We start from the raw sequence: 14,736 nt of genomic DNA, 5'->3' as shown, positions 1-14,736 counted from the left end.
ATCAAAGCATAAAGCAAAATTGTATGGATTGTTTAGAATGGTTTTCTAAGGAAAAATAGACCCTGAGTTTGTGGATGTGCATCCTCCTGATCACGCTGAAGGTACCAGAGGATGATGACAACAGACTTTTGCATGATGGGTTGGAGCTGGGGGTTCAGTCAAGGGGCCGAGGGCAGGGCTGCCATTCAGGGACCCCGCGGCCGGTGGGAGGGCCGGCAGGTCCCTGGGAAGTTCAGCGAGGACCAAAGCAGAACCCGGCAGCCAGACCAGCTGTAGCACACCAACCCCCTGCAGCGATACAGGGAGCAGCATCGCAGGGCTGTGGGAGACGGCCATGCTGCTGTGGCAAGAGAATCACAGAAAATACGTCTTAGGCAGGAAATCGACAGCCCAAGGCCTTCCAGTGAAAAGGCGGCAGCAATATGTTCTTCCATCACCTTGCTCAGACTCAAAATTGGTATTTCCAATTCAGGAAGCAATTACAAACCCGGATGAGAGTAGTGGCAACAAGTGACATTTAAGTGCTAGTAACAAAGGTGAGTTGGCCAGAAAAAAGGACTAATTAAAAAGGCCAGAAATATAGAGCCGCTCTTTTCCCATGTGAACTGTATATGGCTTTTTGTTTGTTTTGGAAGCACAATTAATTGACAAACCCAACATGATCTTGTTATTCCCCTATTCTCTGAAACCTATGGAACTGTGGGGAAAACTTTTTTCAGTTCATGCATCACCAGAAAAAGTCAAAATGTATCTGTTCGTTTGATCATAAATATAACTGCATGTTTGTTATACCTGTAAATTCTCATGTTCACTAAGGAAACTAAGACCTACACAAGCAGGGGTTAAAAAAAGGCATATAAAGCACTGTCTCAAACAGAAGACCTGACATTTGAGACCCAATGTAAGGCTACAGACCTAACCATCTGCTGACTTAAGAACCGAACATCCGAAACTCTGTTTATACTGAAACTGTTTACAGTTGATCCCCTCTCCAGAGAGGTGCAACTGGAAATCAAAAGAGAAACACTGCTAAATGCTCCTTTAGAAAAAACTTCCTAGTAGAACATCCTCCTCACAACAAAATCAGAAAAACAAATCAGGACAGATCAACATCCAGAATCAGTCATTGCTACCTAGAAGAAGAAACTGCAGGAGAAATTCTAAAAGTAAGTATTTACGCAACTCAAGTGACAGAAAAGAAGCCTGAAAACTTTTCCTGCTCCTTTTTTGGGGCAGAACTGTGACTGATGACACTGTTCATTAGAAACAGGTTTAACATTGAACTTAATGAAGCAAAACACTGTCTAAATCTGTGAGAACAGACATAAAAAACACCTCTGATCTACACCATGATATTGTCTTGTGACACCACCTGGCTCTGTGAAGTCAGCATAGCACCTCAGTGAGACATCAAACCCGGATATTTGTTTTATTGTTGATTTGGGTTATACATTATTTGATATAATAGACGCAGAGTGTTGAAAAACTGTGTTTAAAAAAAAATAAAGCCAAACAAACTCTCTACACTCAATAATTATACCGTGTTCTTTTAATCTCTTGCCTTATTCAGAAAATATGTCTATAAAATATGTCAGAAAATTTATGTACCCCTGAAAAGGTAAAACCAAAATACATACAAATCCTCTAATTAAGTAGGGCTGCCTGCACTGGGTCAGCGATTTTGTCCTCTGAGCTGTATTCTTCTGTTGGAAATTCCATGTCTTAACTAATCTTACCATCAGTCAAAAGACAAATATCCAAAATTCTGGTTTCAGACACAGACACACATATGGCTGTATTTCTAAATCAATTGCAAATTGTAAAATTAATCTTAATAACTAACCATTTTACACTGCATGTTCTTTATTCCATGTTAGCACTCAAACATTTCAATTATATAAAAACTGCCTAATTATAACCCTGGAGAATTATTTGAAAGGCTATTTCTATTTTTTTTTTTGAGTGCTACTATCCTTTAAACCATATGAATTCTGTAGGAGGAAACAGGTCAGACAGCAAGAACCAATATCTGGCTCATACTTACCAGTCCACGTGAGGGCAACGCTCAGAGCCAGTTCCCAGTCAGCATGACCCATGCGGATGAGCAGCATGCAGGACTGCAGCTGGGAACAGATAACCTGCTGGTTACTGCGGGAGCAGCCTCACGAGTCCTGCGGGCTACCAAACCACAGAGCAGGAAAACAAGACTCATTCGTATCAGGTATGGTTGGGTCTCTGGGTGGGGAAAAGGAGAAAATAGCTTTTGGTATCAAAGATAAGCCCTCTTTTTTTTTTTTTTTTCTTCCCTTTTCTATGTTAAATAAGCAAAAGCCAGCTTCAGAAAAAGCAAGAGAGAAATTTCTGTGTGTTTTGAGACTGATTACTTATAGTGTGTTTTAGTACAGAATTATCAGTGTGAACAAATTTTTATAATGCAGATGTTCAAGCACTGATAATAGCATGGTGGGCCAACAGCTAATATTTAGAGTAAGGTAAAGTACTAGCAAGTTGTCATTTCAGGCCTGCAAATGTGCTTAGTTTATACACAGTCATCGTGAATTGTAGAACAGGCTCCATGCATCAACCCCACTCTTATTTTCCTCATAATGTATATGCAATGCATCTGTCACTGTACTGGTGCTAGTAACAACTTGTTGCTGCATATCTCAGTGGAAAACCACAAAATTAAAGACTTTAAGGCTACCTCTTTAAAATTCTGTTGCTTTACATTCCCATTAACTCTAGTGATGACGGACAAGTATCAGTTTGTATGAATGTGACACTGCTCATGAGACTAGTTAAAATTCAACACACTACACCACGTTTCTGTTTTCTCTAACGTAATCTGATGTTCTTTCCTTACAGTCAGTGAGAGAAATGCATATCTTTAAGACATTTTATGTATGTATTCTAATCAGCTCTGTGCTCCTTAATTATCCTTGAGGTAAGTGTTAGTAAAATTCTGTAGGATGCTACTGTCATTACAGCCAGGGGAAATATGTAGGGAGAAGAAATGCAACCATCAGTCTCAAAACATGAATTCATTCCTCAGGCATCAGGATCATTAATTATTATGTCACGAATGTAAGATCAGAGCAACTGACTCGCCACAACTCATAAATAATATAAATAACATAACATAAATAGTTAAATAACATAACATAAATAGTTAAAATAATACATACTTTATTCTCTTTATATAGATTTGAATAAAATAAAAAAAAGCCTTACCAGCAGAAACCATTTCATTATAACAATTCATATTAAGGCTCATGAACTAATGAAACTGATATGGACGAGAAATTGGGCCCTAAGGTTTCTAGATAACAAGTTGTTAGAGGGGGTGGGTAGCTTGTGGAGGTATGTGATGCTACTGAAAATGCATCCCTGAATTGCATGCGTTAGTCTTGCATTTGACAAAATTCCAGAAGCATTTTCTGAGCATATTGTTAATGACTTCCTTGTTTAAAATAGTTTTTTATATTTTAAAGAAACGTGCTATAAATTCACAAAAGCTAATTTTGATAGATTACTAGGTATATTGATACTTTAAAAAAAACCCCAAAACACAATAACAACAAAAAAAAAAAAACCAACAAACAAAAACCAAAACACCCAGAGGAACAATACAAGTTTGTTGGGAAATCTATCCATGATTATATCTAGTTGCACAAGTAGTGAGCTTAATATGCATAGATTTCCATAGCAAGACGTTTGGTGCTGATGACCTGAATTCCACACTGTATGTGTTTTAAGGATAAAAACTCTGGATGAGCTTCAGTCTAGTCCCGTCAGCATTTGGACTGCATTAGGTATGCCACTGGAACCTATCTTGTGGTTTAGTTTTTATTTAAAAGAAATCTAGTTCGTATTACAAGACTGCCCCATAACATGAGCCAAAGCGCTAAGTAGAGATAACAGGAAACTTAATTTCAAAAGTGCATTAAAATACTAATGTGGATACATACAGAACCAAAGGGCAGAAGAAATTCAGTCCCAGGCATTTAGTCAAAAAGTTTTGATTATAAGCTTTCTCACTCCCTTCTCACCCATATACACCTTTCCCATAACATATTCTAGCTTGTCAACCCAAGTTTTTAAAAATTTTTTGGGCCTGGTTTCCTATGCAAGTGTATGGCCAGTGTCTCCCTCATCTCCATGTCCCTCAATAAGAATGTATTTCAATCAAATGATATAAAAGGGTAGGGGTCTTGAAAATACAAAATTTTGTGCTTTTAATGGAAACAAGCCACTGAGAAACTCCTCCTGTGCCTGCCTGCCTCCCACAGCCTCCACAAACACTCCGTGGTGAGCTCAGTGATGGTTTCAAGAGCATCCCCACGTGAAAGGGCAGTAGGAGGCTGCGCGGGCTCTGTTCCAGCTGAGGGTTTCTGAGGGGCCCCAGAAGGGCGGGCAGCTGCGTACTGGGCGGCTGGGTAAGCACACAGAGGGCTGGCGTGACTAAGGGGGTGAGGGCTGAGTCAGATGCATCTGTCTGACAGACTGGAAGATCCTGAGCTCATCTGCCTCAGGATTTTCTAAGGAGGCAGGGAAACAGGAGGATGGAAGGGAAAAGATACCGTAAAATGGAAAATATGAATTTTCTCTGCCCCTCTCTGATATCGGAATGTAGAGCAAATCATATCTACTGCACTAATTCTATTACTATTGTGCAGCAAAGTCTTGTTACGCAAGTACTAAAAAACAGTGTGGGTTGGTTTGTTGTTTTTTTTTTTTTGTTTGTTTGTTTGTTTTTTTCTGATTTGTGTAAACTGTTTTTAGTATTCCTGACTAATCTCATCAGAAGTTTGATTATTAAATAATTAAAAAAATAAGGTATCATGTGTTACAGAACACTGATTTAGGGATGGAAGAGGAGTTTAATCTTTGATATGAGAGAAAAAATATTCAAGAGTAAGACTAGAATATTATAAACGGCTGCTACTCATGTAATTATGAAATAAAGCATTTAACCTTGTTTTTTTCTTCAAATGTAACTCTAATAAAAGATAGACATTGTGAATATGAAAACAGTAGGACTTTGAGATGTTCTTCAATACTTCAATAGAGATGAAAAGTCATATAGGTAATAAATACTAAATTCATAATCCTATGATTTACTTACAGATTAAACACCGTTTGTGTTCAATCTAGAAATAAAACCAAGTACACAAAAATATTAGGTATTTTCTTCATGCTAGAAACCTGTTAGTCAGCACTGCTGAGCATGCTTTTCATTTTCTGTGACCTACCTAGAAGGAAACTTAACACTTTGCTAAAAAAATGAAAAGAAAGCTCGTCTGGCTTGGTTTCTGCCAGGAACTCTGCCCTTCCTATCCCGGCCAGTAACCACAATCAACTGCTGCACTATGGCAAGGCACGTATCAGGGCAGACAAATTAGAATCCCATAACCAATTTCCTATTTATTGCTACAAAGTTGTGGTTCACCTGCAAAACCATGCAATAACTACACATCCTTACACTGAATTAATATTCTCACCTGTAAGTAGCTTTTTTTTTTTTTTTTTAAACAGAGAAATGAACTTTCCTGGTCACAAACTGTGAACCCACTGTGCCTTAGTGCTCCCTCTCCTGACAGTGCAGGATATGGAGGAAACAGATCACAGGGCTTCAACACCTTTGCTACCAAAACCCTCATGGCTCACCAAACACATAAGCAACAGGGATCACTTACCCATACCCTTCGCACGTACATGGCTGTAACTACAGTGCCATCACCTTGACTAAACTCTCCACCAGTCTTGGAAGCTTATTTCGTAACAAGTCCGACACCTAAATAACCTACCTCAACTTCCACCTCACAACCGGTCATCCCCAGCGCAGTCAGGTCCCTGCAGATGGTTATGGACACAGAGCGTTAATACCAAAGTGAGATACTTCTGAGCCTGCTAAATTCATGTCCTTTTCTCAATTGTATATGGTGCTTTCAAGAGGAGCTCAAGAAAGGCTCTAAGAGTTCTCCTCACATCACAGATCACTCAGCCAAGTTGCTTTAAGGTTGCCCCTTTGTGTTCTTCCTGTAACTACACCTAAATGCACACAGGTAAGTCCTGGCAGCTGTTACCAGCTTCGGGCTTGAGGAGATTTAAATTATTGTGGGGTTAAACTTAGTTTTGTTTTTCCAATTTTTCAGAAGAGGCAACATAGCTAAGTTGGGAAAGGCCCATCAAGGTAACACTGACATTAAACGCTTTGTTGCCTGCCAGTGGAACTGACTTCAGTATACACTGCACAGTAAATGTATGTCTGTGGGACAGATCTGTTTGGTTTGTAAACCACAAACTTTATCTAGCCTGTAGTCTTAACTCTTATTTGCACACTAGTCACAGAAACTCTGACTGAATTCCAGGCTTCATGTCCAATTGGCAAGGCTGTTACTCAGGAAAACATTTTTACTTAAAGGTGAGCAAATTTAATGAAGGTATCACCAAGAAACACAGAACTATGCTACACCATTTATTTTCCCATTGTAATGGCACTTCTTGTATGGAAATATAGAATGCTAAAACAGTTATCAGTGTGGAAACGCAAAATGCTAAAGCAATTGCCATTTTCAACATGGTCAATGCCTTAAGCTTCCCATTAACTTCAAATGGACCAAGATTTTAACTGTTTTTATATTTACAGATATATTTTCACAACAGAAGTAGGAAAATATATTAAGGGAAAGGAGCTTGAGGGCAGATCAACTCCTTGCATTCTTCTTATCATCTTCCTACAGTTGCTTTCTTTCAGAAGTCTGACCTTACTTCTTTTTTTTTCCAGAATGATTTTTAAGAAATTTCTCACAAAAATATTTGAACACCAGCAACCAATTTTTTTTTTCTAACTTTTGTTTCATTAATATCGACAGCTGTCCTCTTTTTTTTTTCCCCATGTGGCATTTTTGTTTATACCCCCCTCCCTCCCCTTCCACAGCTTACTGGTATTTCCTCTTTTCTTCCATGTCACCTGCTAATCTCTGTTCTGCTTTCACTCAGTCTTCTTCATCTTCTTATTCACATCCTCTCTTACTTACCTTAGAAACAAACCCCTATTTTATCTCTTCCTAACATCCAAAAGCTGTTCCCTTTCCCACCCTGCACTGTTTGTGGTGAACTTTCAAATTCTATAGTTGAATGTTAACAGATAGCTGCCTTCTGGTGATGGAACTGAATTGCTGCATCAACTCAGAATTAATATAGATTTGCACATGTTTAAGTAGCTCACTTAATCCCAAGAGTCTTTTGGAAGTCCAGGCAGTGCACTCAGCCAGATGTCAGATTGCAATGTCTTTGCAGGCAGAAAGTCAAAACCAGGAAGCCCTGACCCAGATGGATCCTGAAAACTAGGAAAGTCCTATCTTAAATGAACTAAATCTATATGTAACTGTTTAAAACACATCCCATTTATATTTTGGGCCTAAGGATATTTGAAAGTGTGTTGAAATACACCACCTCGTTTCACTTCATCCCTTAAAACAAAATCAGGCAGCAACTGATTTTTAAAAACAAAGAGGCGGGCTGGCCCAGGGCCTAACACAACATGTTCATCTTCAATGTACCACTGCTGGGAAAGAAGAGGGGGAAAAAAATTTAAAAAAATCAACAAATAGATGATGACAGTTCTGACATATAATTTAAACCAGAAGAGAACTAAATAAGGATTGGATGGATCCCTCTGTAACATTGCCAAGTTGTTCTTCAAGCTGTATTGAATTTAGGAACTAAAAGACAAACAGAAGCACAATTTTGTTAGTTCTGCAGAGATGCTCCTTCGTTTAGATTTGTCAACATTAGGCAATAATTTACTTACCATGAATATTATACTTACTGTATATATTTAAACTAATGCAAAATCTGCAATATCACAAATTGGTCATTGCCCTTTCAGCACATGCTGTTAACCCGTAGGTCTTTTGGTTTATAAGATCAGTTTGCTGCTTCTAGGATCATTCACTAGGATCCACTGCAAAACAGCTAATCTTCCATCTGTAAGATTATTTTTAATGAATGCATTAACCACTTTATGCAGAAATACATCTACCTGTATCATCAGTTAACATGAACAGATGAAAAGCTGATAAAGAATGCAGTATAATACAAAAATATAGTAGTATTTTGACATTTATTACATTACTGCTTAACTGATATGAATATAAAACTCCCTTTTAAAACAGAAATGTCTTTGAGAAACCACAAGAATATAGAGCCTTTAAAAACATTTTATGAAGCGCTATATTCTACATAGAATACTATATAGACAAGTAGAAGGGAAAATGTTATTAAAAAAAAACAACAAAGCAGAATAAATATCAGATAAGCTAACTAGTTTATATACATAGAAAGATTTTAGATTTTTAAGAAAAAAAAATATTTACTTTTCTGAAAATATCAACTTTCCCTTCAATTCTACATTTATAAATCAGACGAACATGGAAAGAGCCATTTAATATTATTATACTAGGAGTCAAAATAAAAAAACATAGAAAAAACCCTGTGCACCATTCACTAGGAATATCATTTTGGATCCCTAACGTGCACGCTCTGTAATCATAGTTCAAAATAAAATTAAAAAAAAAAAAAAATCAAATCTGCAGAGTAGGTGATGTGTAGTTACTTTGCTGACTCATTCCAGATGTATATACAAGTTCCAGTGAAGGGAGCGCCCATGGTTGAAGACAGCTGTGGTGGAGGTGAGGGGAACAGACCAAAAACTCTTGTTAGAGGCACCTCTTCAACCAACCTGCTGCTAAATCACTGCCTGCTGTCAATCAAAGACTGCAATTACCACACCATATGGGTTAAATAGGCTTAGTTCTGAAATCTTCCAGCAGATGTCCTCACAAGGCAGTCATGTCAGAGGTTAGAGATGTCACCATTTAAAAAAGACTGAGATGGGAAGGAAAAACAGGCTTAAAATAAGGGTAATATAAATATATAAACACACAAATTCAAAGTATTTAATTTATTCTCAAATGCGAAACATAAAAACCTAGGCAGTGCGTTAAAAAAATAAGGCTGTCATCTTAATAACTAAAAGAAAAAAAAGTCCCCTAAATAAGTACATCCATATGAAGTACCACATCTATTTCCAATTTGTTATGTAATTTCTACGTCTCACTTATGAAAAATACAGAAAGTTCAAAAAATGATGGTGAAAAGCATGAGCACAAGGAACAGCATAGACTCTAAGCCTGTCCTTCTCCCTTCCGTTTCATGTTAAAACTGACACTAAGTTTATTGTGTGCACAGAGCTGTCTAGCAGTAGTAGCTTTCTGCACTACTCCCTAGAGGCAGTGACACACCAATGTTGTGGGGAAGTTGGTGCTCTTGGAAGCATAAAATCCCTCAGGCATTTCAGGAAGACTTAAAAAGAACAATTTCCTTAAAACAGTGATCCTCATCATTACTGCTGTAAGTGGAAAGTTTTGGCACCACATTAAAAGTATTTGACTTGTCCTTCTGTGGAAAGTCTGTGAGTAATTAACTGTGTAATGCATTCACAGTTAATTACTCACAGACACCTATGAGATAACGATTCAGTCAAGTACTGGTCTATAAAGTTAAAGCTTGGATTCTTTACCCAGGCCTATGAGACCAGTACATCCAGCCCTCAATCCATTACCTGCTTTAATGCAAGTGTTCACAGCTTCACACATGAGAAGCTACATCAGGGAAAGATGAAATCAAGAAGATGAGCATCACTGACTCTCCTTCAAGAGCAGACACAGAAGTAAGTGCATATACTTGGGGCTTACTGGGAGACCAGCCAACTGGGACATGTCTGTCAGTACAGTTGGCCTGATGGAAAGAACTCAAGACTGTCCCAGCTTCAGGAAAATGCTGGGAGGGTGGCTCTGATAGCTGGGACAGACTTGACTGCCAGAGGTTCTTTGGTGGACCCGTTACGGCAGTTATAGACTGAAAGTGTTGCTATGTCCTACATGCTGAATCAGGTCAAAGCTAGCATCATCAATTATAGAAACAGATTGCTTATGAAATCTTAGAGGAGTAGGGTTTTTGTCAGTATCTTGTCTGATGCTTCAATAGCATGGGTGACTGATTTTCTGCAGGCTGGTTGTCCTCAATTTCAACAATGGAAGTAAAACCAAAGATTTTTAGCTTGGTGCCAGTGAATGACCATGGTGAACAATACAGAACTGTCACATTTTCTAACTGGTGAACACTTTCATGCTACTGGAGAATCAGATAAAGCACATTCAGCACTTAGTTTGTCCTGAGAAAATAGGTATCTAGCTTCCACATCCTGAAAAGCATGGTAAATACAGTATTAAAGATATTAAACTTTCTCAGCTTAAACTACAGTTCTCTTCAGCTGTCATGAAAAATAATTATAAAAATCTCTTTAGTATTTTCATTGTGCTTTACTTAAACAAAAAAGAAAAGCACAGAAGAATTTCTATGAAATCAAGATTTCCATTTAAAATATTAAAGAACAAATACAAATGAAAGATGATGGTTGGGGGCAGCTACAGTCTATTGCTGACCATGTAAGATTACTTCACTAAGCTGTCTGTCCTTGTCTTGAATCTTAAGCCCCTCTCCCTTTAGCCATATGATAAGGAACACAGAATTACAGTCCAAGCAGAGACTAACTCTACTGTTTCCAAATAAAGACTTCTTATGGGAACAAATACACATCTCAAACAAACCCACAAAAGATGATGAAGCAAACTTAATTATAACAAGCTTTTCCTCCATAGTTCTGGTTTCATTATGTAAACATATTCCAGTCAAATCTTTACAAACCGTATCAACAAGTCATGATTTCCCCCTCCTTCCCCAGGAAAACTGTGCAAGGATAACTGTACACATGTCCATGAAGTAGAGGATGTAATTTTATTGGAGGTCCACAGGTAACTGTATCACATTAGGGAGTGGAAGAATCTCATGGTATGGCACAACACAATATCTCACTCTAAACACTTAAACAGAAGGTTAAATGATATGCAGTGTGATCAAATCAGTAATTCTCCATCTTCTAGGCACCACTGATTAATTTAAAATAAATTTTAATAAATTGAAAAAATAATATAGTCCATTAATTTGTTTGTTGCACTGTCTTTAAATGAAACAGCACTTTGAAAGTCACAAATAAAAAAGCAGCACTCTCTCTTAATACCAACACCACTGTAACACATACTGTAGCGTGGCATGCAAATCCATATCTGCAGTCTTTTTTTTTTTTTTTTTTGTATTAACAAATGGAATGGTAATTTTCTATCTCAAATATTAGTAGCATAACATGTAAGTGCAGATCATTCTGGCCACAAGTGTGGTAAGCCTTAACAAGTGTGTATTACAAGAGCATAGAACACAGAGCATGACACTTACATCCAAGAATCTCTCTCTTTTGTACTGTACATGGTGTTTGTTACAGGTTGACTTCCAACTTGCTGTACCCAAGCTTCAGGAAACAAGATTAATGACCATTTCTGGTTTTGTTTAAAAATAAAATGCAGTCAACATCAAAGCACAACCATTAACAACCTGGTCAAAAAAATGCCATAGCTCCATTGAAAAAATAACTTGTCTTTTTAGTAGACTCCATTACACAATAAAGTTTCCATTATAGGCATGTTATGAAGTCTTACAGTGGTACTGCAGTGCCATTCCTGTTACGTAGAGATTTGTATAGGCACCAAGAAACGGTGCAGTGTTCAAAAAAGCTGTTCAAACTGAGCTAAGCTTCACGAGACCACGTACTGAGTCTTCATGCAATGAATCCTGGCTGGCTAGACTCAGGACGTGCATTGTATGGCTGTGTGTAATAGGACTTCCACTTGGCAGCATCCCAGGGGGTGACGGAGCTTCTTCAGGAGTGAGAAACTGATGACCTTCGTGTTCTTCTTTTAATGGTATCATGTCTGTCAAACCTGTATCTGATGTGAGATTTGGCATAGAAGATGGTGGTGTTGGTTGCCCTAGAGTTAGAGTTGCACAAGGCCCACTGATAGTAGTCTTTCCTGGTAAAGGTAGCTCTTCGCTAGTTATGCTTGGCTCACTCTGTAGTAGGGGGGTGGCAGCAGCCTGCAAAACGAATTTAGTGCTCTGAATGCACTGATCTTGGTCACACTGTAGAATGGAAGGGTGTCAAAATCATATAAGGCAAACAAAACAGAAAAAAGGGAGAATATGGACAAAAAGGTATGGAAAAGAATGGGGTGTGAAGAGAAAAAAAGAAAGCCATTAGTATCATTCAGTGGTTAGCCACCCAAAAATCCCATTGCATGCTGCCCAGGGATGAAAAAAAAAAAAAAAAAAAATCATGCATAACTGAGCCAGTGCTTTGTATTACTATCAAAGTAAATTATGATAAACATTTACAGTGTTCACTTCAGGATTTTGGTAACCTTTAAAATAGTATTTTGTGAGTACTTCAATTCAAATGGTTTGCATATTCTTGTTCAAAGCCATTTGGAAAGCCCAGCTGCACAGTCCGTGTGTAACTAACTGCATCGGACACCTCAAAACCTCCCCGATCCCAGGTGAGGTGAATCACTTCCACACTAGCTGCTTTAACCTAGAGTAGCTAGCAGTTCAGAGAGAGGCCCAAAGGCATAATCCAAGCATCTTTCCAAGTTCAAAAACACTAGGCATGTGTTTCTTTTTTAATTGGTCTTCACATGTAGGAATTAAGGTGCTATGGAAGCTTTCCAGAGCAAGAATTCCTTTGATGCAGGTGGTTTTATAAAACTATAGCTGGCAATACAGCCTCTATGAGCAAAAATTTCCCTCCTTTCCCAATTTAATACATTATATATACACCTTAGAGAATATACTACACTATACTCAATACTCTAGAGGAAGTGTAGAAATTAGGCAGCACTGCAGATGCAATAATTTGAGATGAACTGTCATGATTTTTAGGCTTTTTCTTGATTAATTTAATCTTGACAATGTGAAGAATCAAGGTACAAACCACAAGTTTTCTGGCAAGCACTTTCACAATAACAAGACAAATTCAGCATTATATAAATCTAATTAAGCTCAATGGAACCAGAAACACTTTTGGCTCTACATAATTACTAAGAACTGTTTATATAAAAGTATCATTCATTCCTTGAGATGACAAGACAGGTAGATGTTTCAATAATGCCCAGCTAGCTAAACTGGTAATACACCTACACTGCCAAATTAAGTTTCTTTAACACAAACTGGCATGATTTTTGAGAGCTTCCAAGGACAACACATATTTAATTCATAGCCTGATCAGTTATAACATCTGCAGATTTTCAAAATCCTGTTAATTTGCCATACTACTGTTCCATTGTGCAAAAGAAACACTACAGTCAATGAATACAACTATAAATCCAATGCAGCAAAGAAAATTTGGAAGCAAGCAAGCAGAATAAAAAAAGCATATCCAAAGGTAAGATATGCCTATTCACTATCATTTCAAGGATTCTGTTAAACCAATGTGTTCTGCTTTATGACTGACTTCTTCAATCTACATCAAATTACTGAAAGACATTACAAATGTAACATCTGTTCAAGATACTCCCAATCATAGCCATTGCTACTAACATTAAGAGTAATTCCCTAAAATACTCATTCAAGTTTAATAAGACACTGTGACGCACTCTATGCAAACTTATGGAAAGACTTTTGCTTCCTTTACTGTATGATGAAAACCATCACTGTGAATGCTTCCTCTGATTTTTCAAGTCCTCCAGTTGCATCACTGAATAGCTTAATGATGGATACACACATATTACATTCAGAAAGTGTGCAAGCAGACTAGTTGGTCACAGTAGACAGGCAGTACTTTAAATGTGTCTAAGTGATTTAGGACTCCCAGACCAACTACTTTTTGATAGGCAGATCCTTACTCAGCTACTTATTTTCTAACACTAAGGCTTTCAGAAAGATAAATGCGCTGACTTCCTGTTACATAAAATGAGTTCACATATGCTGCAAGCAATTTTTTTCCCTCACAAAATGATGAATAGCCCCAGCCAAACAATTGACGTGGTCCCATATCACTTCAGAGGGATTACCCACAGGCTTAAAGCCAAAACCTTGCATAAGTACCTTACTAAGAAGAAAACTGTCAGCATCTTTTAAATTCAAGCTTTCAATTAGTAATTCAGTGTGAATAACTCATTCTTGATTAACATACTGTTATTCACACTTGCTTATTTCAATTAAACTATAGCCTTTTAACCAACCTTACTCTGCAGACCTTAAAAATCTGTTAACTGAATTTTCAAACTTCAAAAAGACCAACAAAATCCATCTTATCTGAAAAGCAGTAGCCAAAGAGCATGTTAAATAACAAAGGAATGACTATAACCACTGGGGTACATCGAAAACAAATAATGTTAGCAGCTGACTTACTGCTTTAGCTAAACTTCAGCACTGATCTTCAAAAGGAAATCATTAATGTATTCCAGGCAACACAAGTACACAGTTTTAAATTAGCTGAAGGTGATTTACTTGAACTCATTGTATCATCTGAATTAATTTTCTTCTTATCCAACTCTAGTGCATTTCAACTGAATCAGTATCAAAAAGATAAAGTAGCCTCATAAAGCTCCATTAAACAGTTATAAAACTTTTTCAGGTGCTGTATATCTCTTCATTTTCTATGCACCTGTCACCTCCCTAAAGCCTCTCCTCTTATTCATATACATTTCAGGCTTTCTTTTTTTTTTTTTTCTATTTAACAGTGATCAACATGAAATATCTTAGGAAAATACAGGCTGCAAA

General features: G+C 37.5%; 1 protein-coding gene across 4 annotated transcripts in view; it reads right to left on the bottom strand.

Annotated features, from left to right (window-relative positions):
• Positions 1 to 10,844: 10,844 nt before the first annotated feature.
• The window catches only part of ZDHHC14 (zinc finger DHHC-type palmitoyltransferase 14), a 107,473-nt gene continuing 103,581 nt past the window's right edge, over positions 10,845 to 14,736 (bottom strand). For 2 of the 4 annotated variants that reach the window (XM_033011617.2, XM_033011619.2), the window contains exon 9: positions 10,845 to 12,054. In XM_033011617.2, coding sequence (XP_032867508.1) covers positions 11,698 to 12,054 — 357 coding nt within the window. In that variant the 3' untranslated portion in view covers positions 10,845 to 11,697. Of the gene's footprint in view, positions 12,100 to 14,736 lie in introns of all 4 variants that reach the window. The other 2 variants (XM_033011615.2, XM_033011616.2) reach the window with 1 other exon arrangement.

This window comes from Tyto alba, unplaced genomic scaffold (genome assembly GCF_018691265.1).
Source record: "Tyto alba isolate M040663 unplaced genomic scaffold, T.alba_DEE_v4.0 Super-Scaffold_22, whole genome shotgun sequence".
NCBI lineage: Eukaryota > Metazoa > Chordata > Aves > Strigiformes > Tytonidae > Tyto > Tyto alba.
Note: the sequence above shows the minus strand (reverse complement) of the source record. Positions and strands in the feature narration are given on the sequence as shown.